General features: G+C 58.4%; 1 protein-coding gene across 11 annotated transcripts in view; it reads right to left on the reverse strand.

Annotated features, from left to right (window-relative positions):
- SPEG (SPEG complex locus) overlaps positions 1 to 15153 on the reverse strand; it is a 58460-nt gene that overhangs the window by 21329 nt on the left and 21978 nt on the right. For 7 of the 11 annotated variants that reach the window (XM_018058962.1, XM_018058966.1, XM_018058965.1 and 4 more), the window contains 9 exons: positions 9811 to 9986; positions 9493 to 9581; positions 8318 to 8493; positions 5581 to 5841; positions 4311 to 4469; positions 4020 to 4209; positions 3682 to 3905; positions 874 to 993; positions 522 to 626 (listed from right to left, as the gene is read on the reverse strand). In XM_018058962.1, coding sequence (XP_017914451.1) covers positions 522 to 626; positions 874 to 993; positions 3682 to 3905; positions 4020 to 4209; positions 4311 to 4469; positions 5581 to 5841; positions 8318 to 8493; positions 9493 to 9581; positions 9811 to 9986 — 1500 coding nt within the window. Of the gene's footprint in view, positions 1 to 521; positions 627 to 873; positions 994 to 3681; positions 3906 to 4019; positions 4210 to 4310; positions 4470 to 5580; positions 5842 to 6158; positions 6972 to 8317; positions 8494 to 9492; positions 9582 to 9810; positions 9987 to 10958; positions 12413 to 15153 lie in introns of those variants that run through there. The other 4 variants (XM_018058972.1, XM_018058976.1, XM_018058974.1 and 1 more) reach the window with 4 other exon arrangements.

The raw sequence follows: 15153 nt of genomic DNA on the forward strand, positions 1-15153 counted from the left end.
TCGGGACCCAGGGACTCATCATCAGTCTGGTCTGAGGACCTGCCTCAGTTTCTCCTGTCACTTCTGCCCTTTCCCCAACCTGCTCCTGCCCAGCCACAGGCGGGGGAAAGCTCAGAGCCCACGAAGTGTCAGGCATGCGGTCCAGTTACAGGCGGGCAGGGAGCTTAACTTAGTTCTAATTCCTCGCTGCCACCCGAGGTAGACAGACTGAGGCACAGAGCAGGAGGATGCTGTGCACGGGGAAGACCCACCACCCAGGCACCCAGTCCCTCTGAGAAGAGAAGGCAACATGGCAGCCCCTGCTTTGCCACCTCCCCGACCCAGAGCCAGGGCTCTGTCGACCATGGGGAGGGGGCCCGTAAAGCCACTTCTGTCCTATTTTCAATGCTCCATCCACTCCAACTCTGACCTCTATGTCCCCCTGGGCCTTGCCTTCCTCTCCTGGCCCCCCCGGTACCCTGCCTGAGCCTGTCTTGTCCATGCCCCGCCCCCCACCCATGGCCCCATGTGGCCGAACCCACCGATAGCCATGTCCAGACTCCTGGGGGGGTTCCATGCAAGTGTGATCATCCTCCCGGTCACAGCCACTACCTGAGGGGCACCATCTGGGGGGCCTGGAACCACATCTGAAAGCCACAGGTCCACCGTCCATGGGGGTCCTTTAGGGCCCAACCACCCCACGGGATCACCAAGCCTTGAGGCATGGGCTGGAGGTAAAGGCCCAGGGGCACAGGCAAGGCCAGGTGGCTCCCCAGAGAACGGAGGGGAAAGAGAGCCGGTGCAGAGGCCCTGCCCTCACCCAGGTCCCCAGGTGGGCCAGAGGCTAGGCTATGTACCCTGGAGGGGTACCTGCCTGGAGGGTACCTGCCTCACCTGTGACGTAGAGATGAGCATAGCAGGCGGCTTTGCCCAGCTTGTTAGCAATGACGCTCTTGTAGACGCCAGCATGCTGAGGTCCCACGGCGGGGAACACCAATCGATGGACATCCCTGTCTGGGGGTGGGGAGGCACATGACACTGGGCCTGAGCTGGGAGGATACTCCGGAGGATGGGCCCACACCATCCAGGCCTGGCCCTTCACCCCCCACCACCCCCCCCCCCGACTATCCGCTGTAGGCGGGAGGGAAGGGCAGGGCAGACACAAGAAGGGAGCTACACTCTAGGTCCAGGCTGCCCATCCACACCTGCGGCCCCAGGCCCACACCTTCTCATCGTCCTCCACGGCACTTCACCCTCTGCAGGTTCCTACCCCGGACAGTTCCCTCTTTTCCATCCTCAGAGCCACTGCCCAACCCATCTCCAGCTCAGAGCCCATGAAAGCCTCCACTGGTGTGGTCCACACCCACCAGCCTCATCACATGCGATCGCTCCATCTGAGGACCTTCACGGCACCTACTGCCAAACAGGTGGCCTCCAAAGCCCTCAGTCCAAACTCTCATCCACTCCGTCTCCTGCTATTCTTCCATGTCCTGACCCTGACCCACCATCAGGTCCCTGAACAAGCCACATGAGTCCCATGTCCAGGTCTCTGCTCACAAAATTCCTCTCTTCTGGACTGTTCTCTTACCTGAGGCCTCCTTCTCCTTCGAGATACAGTTTAGTGAGTGCCAGCCCAGGGCACTCCTCTCAATGCCCCTGGTCCCCTCTGCCCCTCCACCTCTGACTCCCTCCCCAGGATGCCCAGCACCCGGCCCACATTGCTTCAGGTGGTCCTTCCTCTTTTCTTGCATGCGTCCTGCCTCCCGTAAGCTCCTTGAAGACAGAGCTGATTTGCCCTACCAGGCTCAGAACTGGATGCCTTGCATGCAGTAAGTGCCAAATACATTAGATTATAAATTATACTAAAATTTGTTTGCACTGTGCATTTCTGACGTGCATGCCAGATATCTGACGTGCATTTCTTTCTCCATATCCTTTCAACAACCCTGCAAGAGTGTCCTCATGTTACCAATGAGGTCAGAGACATTAACAGACTTGTCCCAAGGTCACACCACTAATAGACAATGAAGCCATGGCTCGAACTTGGTTACCTTTGATTCCCAAGCTCTCTCCCTACACCGTGCTTCCTGAATGACGGTGAGGGGGCCATTCCCCGGAGGGACATGAAGGGGAAGAGATGTGCACTGTCCTTCCTCCTCGACGTCAGGGCCGTCCCCAAACACCCCTCCCCGCTCTTAGAGGTTATCTCTGCCCGGAACAGCCACCCATTCATTTATCTCTGCTGACACTATTTATAAAGGAAGAGAAGCCCAGGGCCACTGCTGACCCCAGATACAGACAGAAACAGAGGCGCCGGCTCAGATTCTGAGACAGACGCTCAGCCTGGGCCTGAGAGCAGATTGGGAGATGGGAAGCCTGTGGGCTGAGCAAAGACAGTGGTGGATGGGGATCGAGGGGAGAGTCAGAGCCAAGGCGGTGACACTGGGGATGGGAGGGGTGCGTGGAGCACGGGTGACAGGAGATGTCCTGGTTAGGCAGTCGGATGGTATTTGTCTGCCTTTAGGTAAATCTCTGTCCCTCTGCAAGCCTCAGTTTTCCCATCTGAACAGGGACCATAATACTTGCCTTACAGTCCTGTGGTGAGGAAGGTGGGATTCTCATGTCAGGCCTTTAGCATCAGGGCCTGCCACTCAAGAAGTGCTTACCAAAGGCGAGTTTTGTCACACTGCAGCAGCAGTTAGAGGAACCCATCACGGGTTGCATGTGGTACTATCTGAGAGGGCGTAGCTAGACCTTCTCACACGAGGCTCAGATTCCTTCAAGGACGGAACTGAGATACCCCTTGAGAAAACACCCAAGGCTAGGAGGACACCCAGAGAAGCCAATGGCACCCTGCTCCAGTATCCTCGCCCGGAAATCCATGGACGGAGGAGCCTGGTCGGGTGCAGTCCACGGGGTCACTAGGAGTCAGACACGACTGAGCGACTTCACTTTCACTTTTCACTTTCATGCATTGGAGAAGGAAATGGCAACCCACTCCAGTGTTCTTGCCTGGAGAACCCCAGGGACGGGGGAGCCTGGTGGGCTGCTATCTGTGCGGTTGCACAGAATCAGACACAACTGAAGTGACTTAGTAGGAGGAGGAGGAAGAGGACACCATCCCAAATACGTTCCTCTGTAATTTTCCTGCTGCTCTTTCTTCTTTATTTGTTATTGAACAACCCTGAACCAAGCATCCTTTTGATGCAGACGCTACCCATGTCGGGATTTTCACTGGAATTTCTCCAGGAGGGTGTGAGAAGCATCACTTTATCAACTAGGATGATGGTAATGGTAACAACAGCAGCCGTAACAGTGACATTTAACACTCACTGGCCCCTTGCTATTTGCCCTATATGCTCTCTGTGTATTAACTGATTCAATTCCCACAACAAGCCTACCACAGATGAGGAAATTGAGGCTTGGAGAGTTCTGTAACTTGCCCACAGTCAGTAGCAGGCTGGACTGCTGGGCCAGTAAGTGCTAAAGGGCCTCTGAGGCCAAGAGTGGTGACCCAGCTGATGGGGGCCAGGTGGGCTCAAGGCAGGAGGCTGCGACCCCATAGCCTCTCTGGGCTCCCAGGCACCTCATCCCTGACCAGGTCAGAGAAGGAAGGCCCAAGGGTGGGGAGAGGGGATGGGCTCTTGCAAGCAAAGAGGGTGCTGGAGGGGACAGCCCCAGAGCCCCTTCCCGGACACGTACACTGTGTCATGCGCCGGTCATCACTGCTCTGGATGCGGTGGCCGTTGTGGAACCAGCTGATGGTGGGGTAGGGCAGGCCAGTCACCTGGCACTCCAGCATGGCCTCCTTGGCCAGTCCCACGTCCAGATCCTGCAGCGGCCGCAGGAAGTCGGGCATGGACAGCCGCTCCAGCTCACCCTGCTCGGGCTCCTCGGGGATGGAGGGCATCTTCTCCAGCTTGGAGCTGTAAGAACCACACAGCGGCCCAGCGGCTCAGAGTCACACCTCCTACCACAGGGCTGGGGCCCCCGGAGGCAGCCCTGGCTGCGCGGGAGTGGTGGGGGGCTCAGGGCGGTACCTAGGGCCGGTGGCAGCCGTCCGAGGCTCCTCCACGTAGAGCTGGGCTGAGCAGTGGGCCTGGCCGTGGGTGTTGGCGGCACTGACCGCGTAGAGCCCCTCATCCTCACTGCCCACGTGCACGATGTGCAGCGAGTGCAGGCCCCCGTCCTGCCGCAGCCGCACGTTCTCGCTCTCCTCCACGGGGTGGCCTGTGAGGGACGGGGGTCAGGCGGCAGCCTCAGACAGGGGCCCTGCCCTCTGACCCCTGGGGGGGTCCCCCTCCCAACATCTGCAGGGTGGAGGGCCATACCAAAGTGAGTCCAGGTAACGGAGGGGGGCGGGCTCCCACTGATCTTGCAGTCGAAGCGGGCAGCGCGGCCCTCCAGCACTTCCACATCCTCCAGCAGCCGCGTGAACAGGGGCGCCAGCGAGGGACGCACGGTCAGTCGGGCGCTGCAGGTCAGTTCATCTGGCAGGGAGGGGTCAGCATTGGGGCAGGGAAGGCTATGGAACCCTGGGCACCCCAACCCACCAGTCCCGCCCTCGTGCTGGGCAGGTAAAAGGAGCTCAGGCAAAAACTGGAGCCTGCGAAGAGCCCAGCTAGGTCCCGGGGCACCAGACTGAGGCCACGGGCAAGATCGAGAGGCCGGACCATCTCCAGAGGCTGGTGGGCAGCGAGAGCAGGCAGCAGGCTGCTGGGGCAGTGGGTATATGTGGGAGACCAGGGCATGGCCTGGCTCTCCCCTCCTCACCTGTCCTGCCCACCCAGGGTGAACCTCAGCACAGCTCTAAGAGAAGGGGCTAAAGCCAAGCCCACTCTGTCCTCCACACCCCTTCCCCCTACCCTTGGAACTCTCCTCTATGGCCAGGTCGTGCCCACACTCCCTCGCCCCTATCCCAGACCCAGAGCACATGCCCCTGTGCCCCACACTACCACTGCACGCAGAATCTTCTGGGGAAACAGCAGCCCCTGATGCTGACCTGATCCCTTCCTGCTTACAAAGGCCTCAGGGTCCCCTTTAGGTGCACGTCACCACAACCAGATGAGGCATTATCTCAGCCCCTCAAACGAGGACGGGGACCAGGCCAGAGGTGTCATTAATAACAGCAGACATTCATTAGGCGCCATCCTTCGCCAGGTGCTTAGCTTTGTCCATCCATACATTATCTCATTAGCCCTATCACTCCCGCTACGATCCCTGTTTATAGGCGAACAGCCTAAAGCTCCAAGAAATGAAATGACTTGTCCAGTTACGTGGCTGCTGTATGGCAGAGCAAGAACTGGAAGCCCAGTCCAGGTGTGGTTGCTACGGTCGGCACTGGACTCCCCAACAGGAACAACAGTGAACAGGGACCCCGTGTCAAACACCTGCTTTGTGCCAGCTGTGACTGCCGGTGCCGACTTGATGGAGGCGGGTGCACCGCACTCTCTCAGCCCACTGCTCTTCTCCCCAGAGATGGAGGCCCGTTTTCTGGCCGTCTTATTCCACACCAGCTCCATCGGGGCTCCCACACGTCCACTCCCCTCCCTCCAGCTCTGGGGAGCCGGCAGCAGCCCTTGGGCCCAAGTGGGCAGTTACCTTTGGCCGTGCTGAGCTTGCAGGTGTAGACGCCACTGTCGTCCTCATGCACAGAGGTGAGCAGCAGCTTGCATTTGCGGCCATCGAAATGCATCTTGCATTTGAGTAGTGCGGGCTGCAGCAGGCGGCCTCGGCACAGCCAGTCTACCTCCACGTCGGTGGGACCCGCCACCAGGCACTCAAACAGCGCCATCTCCCCGGCCCCCACGTCCACGTCCTGCAGAGGGGCCAGCACGGCCAGGGACCGGCTTTCAGGGTGTGCTGGGTGGGGGAAGCAGCCACAGGGGGCACACACGGAGCAGAGAAACATGGGGAGAGGGAGACACACACGCACACACACAGAGAGACAGACAGACACAGAGAGAGAGATGCATTTTGTTCCTTTGGAGACAGGGAAAGCCCGCCCGCCCAGCAGGCCAAGACAGCAAGGAGCTCCCAGGCCTGGCTTCCGCATGGCCATCCCACCTGGGCCAGAGAGGGGTAACTCGGGGGAAGCGGGAGGGGATCAAGGGCATGAAAACCGAGAGGGCCACATGGGGACAGAGACGGCGGCGGAAAAAGAAGACACAGCACACCAGCTGGGTACAAACTGGACTTTATTTGAACTAAGAAACAGGTATTTCTGAATACGCCCACACCAACTACAGCAGGCCCCTACTACTGCGCCAAGCCTGGCTAACTCTCATTCTCTGATACAGCATCCCTGGCCCTGATGGTGAGCAAGGGAGCCCCTAAGGGCCCTACGCCTGCCGCCCAGGGCCGGGCCTCAGCCAGGCCTCCTCATCAGCACAGGGCCCAAGGGCCTCTGGCTTTTGGTCTCTTGTGAAATAGAAAGGATTGTGCCATTTGAAACCCATTTCTGGAATGGTCAGTGCCCCCTGAGCCCCTTGCCCACAGCCCCCTGCCCCCTGGTTCCCTCTATCCTACGGATGCCAGGCCATGTCCTCTCCCCCTTTGCCTGACCCCATGCCAGCTGGAGGGCATCCTTCCCTGACTGTCACAGACACACAGACAGACAAACAGAAAGACAGACAGGGCCTATAGCAGAGGCAGCACATGCACTCGCTGGGTGCTCCCCTTCAGGGAGAGACTGGGGGGTGGTCTTGATACTCCTCACAGCCGCCCTCCCCTCCTGGCACCCAGTCCGTGGGGGAGCTCCCAGCCTGCCCGACCATGTGTCCGCTTGGGGAGGGGGGTCCATAAGGGCTCATGGGCTGTCCCAGGACGCTGCGTGGGTGGGGAGGGGAGGGGAGGCTGGGACAGGGTCCGGGCCGGCAGGGTCTGTGGGCAGGAGGCAGTGAAACACAGCGAGGTCCGAGAGGTGCCTGAGACAGGGGCGCGGCTCGGAGGGTAGCGGGGGGGAGCGCAGGCGGCCCCCTGAGCTCACTCGCCTGTGTACAGACAAAAACCTCAGTCAGCAAGCGGCAGGTTAGTGCAGCACACGCACACGCACGCACAGGCACGCACACACACGCAGACCTGGCTAGGGCCCCTCTTAAGACTTCCAGGGCGGCACTGCTACTTTCAGCTACCCCCCCAGGTCGGCCCTGGGGGGAGGGGGCAGCAGTCAGCCAGAGGCCAGGTCTCCAGGGTTCCTGGGCAGGCAGAGGCCCTGGGCAATCAAGAAAAAGGCATTCCTAGGAATCAGGAGCACCCCCACCGCCTGGGGGACACTGGGGGGAATCCCAAAGAGAGGAGCACCAAGACGTGGGTTAACACAGAGAAGCAAGGCAGAGCCAGGCCCTGATGTGGGGGTGCAGGGGGGCAGTGGGGGAAGGAGCAGGACAAGGAAGGGGGCTGGGCTGGGGGGTGGGCAAGAGGAGAGCTGAAGAATTCAGAGACGGAAGAGGTGGCAGCCCCAGGCTCTGGAGGCACGGGCGTGGTCACTAAGCGCATGGGGACTGGGGGCGGGGCGGGGGGCGGGGACCATGACTCTCTGGGTCCAGGCTCCAGTAGGGGGCTGGGGGGCTCCTCAGAGCTGGCCTCTGCCAGGAAGAGGGGGAGGTGGCTGAGTGTGGAGCTGAGGAGGGGGTTCCTGACCCTGAACTGCCCACAGGGAAGAGGGGGAGTAGAAGGTGAGGCAGACAGCCTGCCCTGGGGAGGACAAGCACCAGCCCCAAGGAACTGCCTGCTGTCCCTGAGGCCTAGAGGCCACCTGCCCTTACGCCCCGACTCTGGGGGCCCAGTCCTCTCCATCTCTTCCCAGCTCTGCTCACCCTGGCAACCCTGGGGTCCCTGCAAAGCTCCATGCCCAAATCACTCCAAGGGCCCCTCCGGACGGGTCCAACTATCAAACACTCCCCACTGCCACGCCCAACCACGGTATCGTCCACACAGCGATGGGATGGGTGGAAGAGGCAAGAGAGGGGCGGGGAGTGGGTGTGAGGAAGGGGCCTGGCGAGGTGACCAAGGCTTAGAAGAGTGTGAGATGAGGACCGCCGGCGACAGGAAGCAGGGTCTCTCGAGCTGGCACTGGAGCAGGCGTGATGGAGGGTAGGGAAGGCAGTACTGTGTAGTAAGCTGAGCGCTCAACAATTTGCTGTGTGACCTAGGGCAAATCGCCTCCCCTCTCTGGGTCTCATTTTACTCACTACAGCATAAGCAGCTGAACCTAGGGACCTCAAAGGCCCTTTCAGTTGTGGCACGCCATTAACTAAGCTTGTGTGAAAATTGGCAACCGGGCAGGGATGAGGCCGGGGCCAGGGTGAGGGGTTCATAGAGAGCTTGAGGTACTCACCTCTGACCTCCAGGCGCGCCTCGCACTGTCGAGCGCCATACTCGTTAACCGCCTTGCAGGTGTAGAAGCCAGCGTCGCCCCGCTCAGCAGCCAGGATCCGAAGCCGGCATAGCCCATCCTCTGCCTCCTCGGCAAAGCGCCGCTGGTCTGGGCGCACAGGCTGACGGTTTCTCAGCCTGTGGGAAGGGTGAGAACTCAGTCCCCAGGCCCTGCGAGCACAGGGCTGCAAAGCCAAGCAGGCCTCCCACCCCAACATCGTTTGTCCGCTCCCCAGATATGTCTCACTGGGCATGGGCACCCCTGGGTTACAAGGCTTGCTTTTCACCCTGACTCGTAATCCCACCACTGCTCCCCGCCCCCCAGGAACTTCCAGACACCCTCTGCCCACCTGGGTCACTCCCTTCTTGGAACCTAACTGCACTTGTGTGTGCGTGCGCTTAGTGGCATCCAACTCTTTGTGGCCTTATGGACTGTAGCCCGCCAGGCTCCTGGTAATTGCAGTTAAGAGTAACACCAAGCTATTCAGCTCTTGATAATTCTTAGATTTTTGTCTTGTTTTTACTTATGTTAATGGACAGATAGCTTTCTCACTTCCCAAAAGAAATAGGAAATAACTTAGTGTTAAAAAAACTATACTGGGGACTAGATAATCATTTAAAAGTGAAAAAGAGAACCCAAACCAATAGAAAGCTAAGCCAAATGAGTCATCAAATGGTACCTGAGATGAAGCCCGGAAGCTAAGGCCCAAGTTTAACTCTGGACACTGGCAACTCAGTAACAAATTATTAAGTGTGGGCCCAGTGCAGGGCTGGGCACAGCACAGGCCTCAAAAAATTACCCTATTGTCAAACGACAGGGCTGAGGTTGGGATGGGGGTTGGGAGGCTTCTTCAGGAGTGAGAGGACACCTGGTCATTCACACCAAGCGGAGAGACAGGAGACCATCTGTTACCCAAACCCCTCGCAGAGGGGAAGCCCAGAATGAGTGTGAACACCAGGGCAGGGGTGGGGCCACAGTGCAGGTAGCCTGGGATCCCACTGTGCCTGGGATGATGCCCCTTCGGACAGACTGAAGTCCACAAAGTGTCCACTGACACCCCACCCAAAGCCAGGCTTCACAGGGCCCAGCCTGGAACCGGCAAAGCTGGAGGATGGTAGTCAGGGGCTGCTACTCACCAGGAGACCACCGGCTTGGGCTCGCCCTGCACACGGATGCTCATGGTGACATCTTGGCCTTCCCTTACTGACTGGTCCATAAGTGAGACCTGCAGGGGACCCCGAGGTGACAGGTGAGACAGGGCCCAGCTTTGACTCTTAGGGTCAGGGGGACCCTGGGTCAGAGGTCTCTTCCACACCAGTCTGACGCAGGCCGACTCGGGGTAAGAAGGGTTGATGGGACAAAGCCCCAGGCCTTGCTGGAGCCTGGTGCGGTCCCAAGAACAAAGGGCCACGCAAAGGAATAGGAAGCTGGGGGCTGGCCTTAGGGGGTCTGACCTTGAAAGTAGGGGGCGCCTTGGAGCCAGTGTCCGAGGAATGGCGATTCTGGCCAGGACTGAGCTTCATGGTGGGGGCTCGGGGCCAGGTCTCCCCGGGTTCCGGGAACTCCTCTGGGGGGCTCAGATACTCCTCGTCAGAGGTGATAGGACTGCTGAAAGGAGATGTTGACCCACCTGGAGGAGAGACAGAGGAGAAACAGTGACACAGAGATGTCTGGAAGAAAGAGGGGGTGGGCAGGGAGACTGAGACAGCTGGTGGAATAGTCTGGGGTCAAGGACCTGATAAGGCCTGCAAAGTTGCAGAGCCCAGGAGTTGATGTAGCTCCGTAAAGGCCCAGGAGCCAAGGAAGCTCCATAGGCCAGCTGTGCCCTGACTTCACATCCTGGGGCTCCTACTCACTCGCTGTGTGACCTTGCCCAGGTGTTTCCTGTCCCAGAGCCCTGGACTCATGATCTGCCAGACGTTCCCAATCCTGACCCTGCTGATCCTCTTGAGTGGGGCAACCATAGAAAATGGCCTGGGGCAAAGAATTCAGGCCCCAAAGGGGCCGTTCCTGGACCTTGTGGGAGATTTGGGATTCCACCGGAGCCGGGAACCCACATTCCCAGCATTGAACTGCAGGCCCCCAGTGCAGGTGGGTCATGGCTCTGGGCCCCAGAGTGGCACAACCAGTACACCCGTTTCTCTGGTGAGCTGGGCCTGGTGCAGAGGAACACACGCCTCGGACAAGCCCCATCCTGACCTCAGTGCCAGGGCCCATGAGGCGGCACTGTCCAGCCAGCCCTTCCCCCACTCCCTTCTCAGCTTCCTGCCCCAGATACCCCAGGGGCACCTGTTGGCCCCAGCCCTTGAGCACAAACCCCCAAACTCTCAGAGGCCAGGAAGGCAGAGTTTTGAGTCATCCACAGAGAAGGGCGGCTCAGGGGAAAAGGAGGGGGCACCAACACTGCTTTGGGAGAGGGGTGTCCCCAGGGCCCTGACGCCCTCCCCTGCAACTGGCCAAGGGCCCAGCCTCACTGAGCTGGCTCCAATCCGACTGCCAAATACAGACATGAATCTGCCACAGCCCCCTGGCCCCTCCTCCTGGTCCCCCACCCCAAGCCCCTTTGGCTTCGCCCAGGGGCAGGGCTTGCACCCCAACTTACCCCAAGAGACTCTGCACACAGACCCCAGCCGGCGCTTGTCCTGAAGGCTCTGTCCTGGCACCAGGCCTCCTGTGGCCTGCCCACTGCCCACCCCTCCGGCTCCCCAGGGAGCCGGAGCCCAGCCTGCCCAGCCCCACTCACTCTGCTGAGGCTCTGCACGAGGTCTGGGGGGAGGGGAAAGAGCTTGGGGAGGGGGAAGGAGGAGTAGGGGCTAGCCTGGCCGGGACAGGCTGGGTGGCAGGCAGGCAGCTGGCCGGGGGAGGTGGTGCCTGGGCCCTGGAGCAGAGGGGGAGGAGAGGGGAGGGACAGAGAGGCCTCCCTATTTAGCCACCCTGCTCATTCCCAAGCAGCGGGATCTGCCTTTTCTCTCCTTACGGCTTCTGGACCCTGACAAATGAGAAACCCCCTTAATGGTGCCTTGGCTCAAAGTGGGGGTAGGGCGCTCAATCCCAGGGGAAGACGAGAGTGACACTTGGCTGCAGCAGTCAAGATGCCCGCACTGACCCATTTGTCTTGCAGTGTCCACCACAGGAGGTACTGATGGCAAATGGCCCCTATGATGCCCTTTTCCCTGACCAAATGGCCAAGCTCCCTGATGCTGGAATCCACACCACCAAACCTCAACTGCTAGAGCTGGGCCATACCCAGTCTTCCCTGGTGCTGAGGATCAGAGAGCTCTCAAAACCTTTGACTTCTACTCGAGGGGCCTGGAGTCCCCCCTCTGCCTCCCCAGTCCTGCCACGGCAGGTGTGGCCCCGCAGTGACCGTGGGTTCCTGAGCCTTGCACCCAGCCGCCTCCTCTACCGGGGGGACCAGCTGGTGACATCCCTCACCCTCTCTGCCCACCAGAGCCGACAGGTCAGGAGGACAGAGGCCGCTGCCCACGGTGGCCCCTCACCTCTAGCACCCATCTGCACTTGGATGGGCTTGGGGCTCGGAGACAGAGCAGCAGAGCAGGGAGGCTGTTGAGGAGAGGTCACATGGCCTTCTCCCGCCTGCAATCACCCCCGCCCCGCGGCCACATTCCCAAGCTATGACCTGTGTTTCCCAGCACTGCCAGTGAAGAAGGGGGGAGGGCCCACCATTCAGGTTGGCTGTCCTGACATGGAGATGGAGAGGGAAGTCAGGATGGCAATTGATGAGCATCTGCTCAGGGTTTGAGCACTAGTTGATGCCAAGATCACAGGCATAGCCCCTGGAGGCAGGCATCCCCCTCCTCTCTGTGGAGTCTAGTGACCCCTGGGGTCACCTGCAGGTTGAACAGCACTGAGGCAGCTCAAGTGCCCAAAGAGAGACTGCAGAGATTAGAGCTTGACTGGCAGGGTTTGCAGGGAGCCTGAGACCCCTGGTGGTGGCTGGGGGAATAGCACCTGGGGCATGGGGTGATCAAGTGATTCAGGAATCCACCTGCAAAGCAGGAGACCCCGGTTCGATTCCTAGGTCGGGAAGATCCGCTGGAGAAGGGGTAGGCTACCCACTCCATTATTCTTGGGCTTCCCTTGTGGCTCAGCTGGTAAAGAATCTGCCTGCAATGCAGGAGACCTGGGTTCGATCCCTGGGTTGGGAAGATCCCCTGGAGAAGGGAAAGGCTACCCACTCTAGTATTCTGGCCTGGAGAATTCCATGAACTCTATAGTCCAAGGGGTCGCAAAGAGTAGGACATGACTGAGCAACTTTCACTTTCACTTTCAAGTCCCTTAGTGGCTTCCTGGGTAGCTTAGCTAGTAAAGAATTTGCCAGCAATTCGGGAGACCCCAGTTCGATTCCTGGGTTGGGAATTAGGAAGCCCACAAGTTGGGAAGCCCTCCCTCTTAAGACCAGTGCATCTCAACATCCCAGAGGTGTCGCTGGTATAGATACAGTCACAGCCACCTACATGAAAAGCCTCTACATCAGGGCTTCTCAAAGTGGTCCTGAACCACCCGTATCAGGACCACCTGGCAGCCTATTAAACTATAGATTTCTGACCTGAAGAATTATATTTCCTGAAACAAAAGAATTTTTTTAATGGCATGTCCCCAGGGAGATTCTCATGCACAGAAACATTTAGGGACCCCAGGACCCTCAGTGGATGAGGACAACCCAAAGGAGTGGTATCACTAAGTCCCACCTCAGCCGGCCAACAAACTTCAAGGCCAAGCTCCAAACCTTGGAGGACTGGCTTCACTGGCCTCTCACCTGGCACAAGGCCCCTGACTCACGGTGGTGCTTCTCAGAGTTCACCTAGCACCAGAATCATGTGGAGAGCTTCTTAAATCCAAGCTCACTGGGCCCCAGCCCCAGAGTTTCTAATGCTGTATGTCTGGCTGGGGCTCTTACCCTCCATCTCTAACACGTCCCCAAGGCGATGCTGATGCTCCTGGTCTGGGGTCCACACCTGGGGGACCTCTACTCTGTGGTCTCTGCTGCCATCCCAACCTCCACTCTCAGGCAGATCCTCACCTCCCTTGGCAGATTCGCATCCCGCTCAGCCTCTGCATGTGACCTAGGCTTTCCCAGAGGTTTGTGAAAGCTTCCACCCTCACTGCCATTTCTGTGGTCCACTCCAGCCCTGGCTGTCCAGGAGGGCCTCCAGGTATGACTGGGAGAGCTGGCAGGGGTGAAGAGAAGAGCAGTGTCCTCAGGAAACTTCCAGCTGGTTGAGATGACAAACCAGATACTCACACGACTATAATATCCAGCATGAATAAGGTGGCAAGACTGGGGCTTACTGATAAGGGCCAGATGAATACAGAGAACAGGATGTTACTTTCGGCTCAAGGGAAGAAGGGAGAACTGATGGAAGGGTGGTATTAGAATTCAGAGTTTGGTTTAAGTAGGAAAAAGCATTCCTGGCAGAGGAAACCAGCTGAGCAAATGCTCAAAGGCAGAAAGCGTGTGCAGTGAACTGTAGCTCATCCTTCTGTCTCAAAACTAGGTAAAGAAGAAAGAAGTGGGACGTGAGCGTCAGTGTCTCTGGCCATTGCGGGGTCATGCGCAGGCCCAGGCAGTCAAGGTCTGCTTCAGGGGTGCAGCCTTCACTCTGAGGGCAAAGGGGAGCTCTGGGAGGTACCTGAGGAAGGGGTAACGTGCTGGAGGCTCACAGCACTGACATATGTGGTTGGGTTGTTCACAGCCCGCTCTTCACACGCAGTCTCGGGAGGTCCTCTAGAGGCAATTCCTCTAAATGTCTGCTGGGTAACCCCGCCGGGGAAGTGAGGGAAGGGAGGGCACAGGCTGGCCTGCAGCTGGGAGCATCCACAGGCGCTGCCAGGAAGTGTCCCCACTTGGAGAAGGAGAAGGGCTGTGCTGAGAGTGTTTCTGTTTTGGCTTAAAATGGACCTGGAAGTGGAGAGAATTTCACGTGGTGGGCCTGACCTAGCCATGGAAGCGGTTAATTCCCTACTTGGGGCTGCCACACATTTAGATAAATTGCCACTAATGGTGGATGAAGTCCCCATTCTTTTTTTTTTTTTTTTTTTTTCTTTTTTGGCCATACCACATGGCTTGTGGGATCTTAGTCCTCCGACCAGGGATTGAACCCAGAGCCTTCAGTGGTGAAAGCACGAAGTCCTAACCACTGGACACCCCCTCATTCTTCTGCCAGCTGTGCGTGATGACTCCGACTCTGGGATAGCAGCTTTTGTAGGCCAACTTGCTTCCAGTAGAGAGCAGGGTGGGGGTGAGCTGAGTCAGGTCAAGGGACCACATTGCTTTCTTAGATGCTGTCCAAACTGCTAGCAAAGATGGACAAAAGGGCCATGTGGCATTTCAAGGTCCCCTCCATGGGCAGCTGCTGCCTTCCCAAGGAAAAACCTGTGATTCTGCAGCCACAGGCCAAGACCAGGGGCCAGAAGAAGCAGGGGGTTGGGGGGGTGGATGTTGGCATCATGATTTCTTCTTCCTCTCTTTTTATACTGATAACCTCCAATAAACCACTTCTTCCCTATTATGATAGTGTTGGTCCTATTGGTGGGACCAGAATGAGCTTTGTTAAGCCTTATCTTCTGGCCCAAATGTCCTTAGCCTAATCATTAGCCCCACAGAGCCTCACAAATCTTACCAAGGAAAGTAGCCCAGGAGTTACAAAGTGACCCTTGCTTTGTAGACGAGAACATGCCACCAGCTGGGGCCAAGGTCTCAGCTAGAAAATGCTAGAACCGTAGACTCAAATACAGAAGACCTGTGTGTGAGGGGAGGGCTGAAGGCAGCTGGA

The sequence above is a fragment of the Capra hircus genome, chromosome 2 (assembly GCF_001704415.2).
Source record: "Capra hircus breed San Clemente chromosome 2, ASM170441v1, whole genome shotgun sequence".
Classification (NCBI taxonomy): Eukaryota; Metazoa; Chordata; class Mammalia; order Artiodactyla; family Bovidae; genus Capra; species Capra hircus.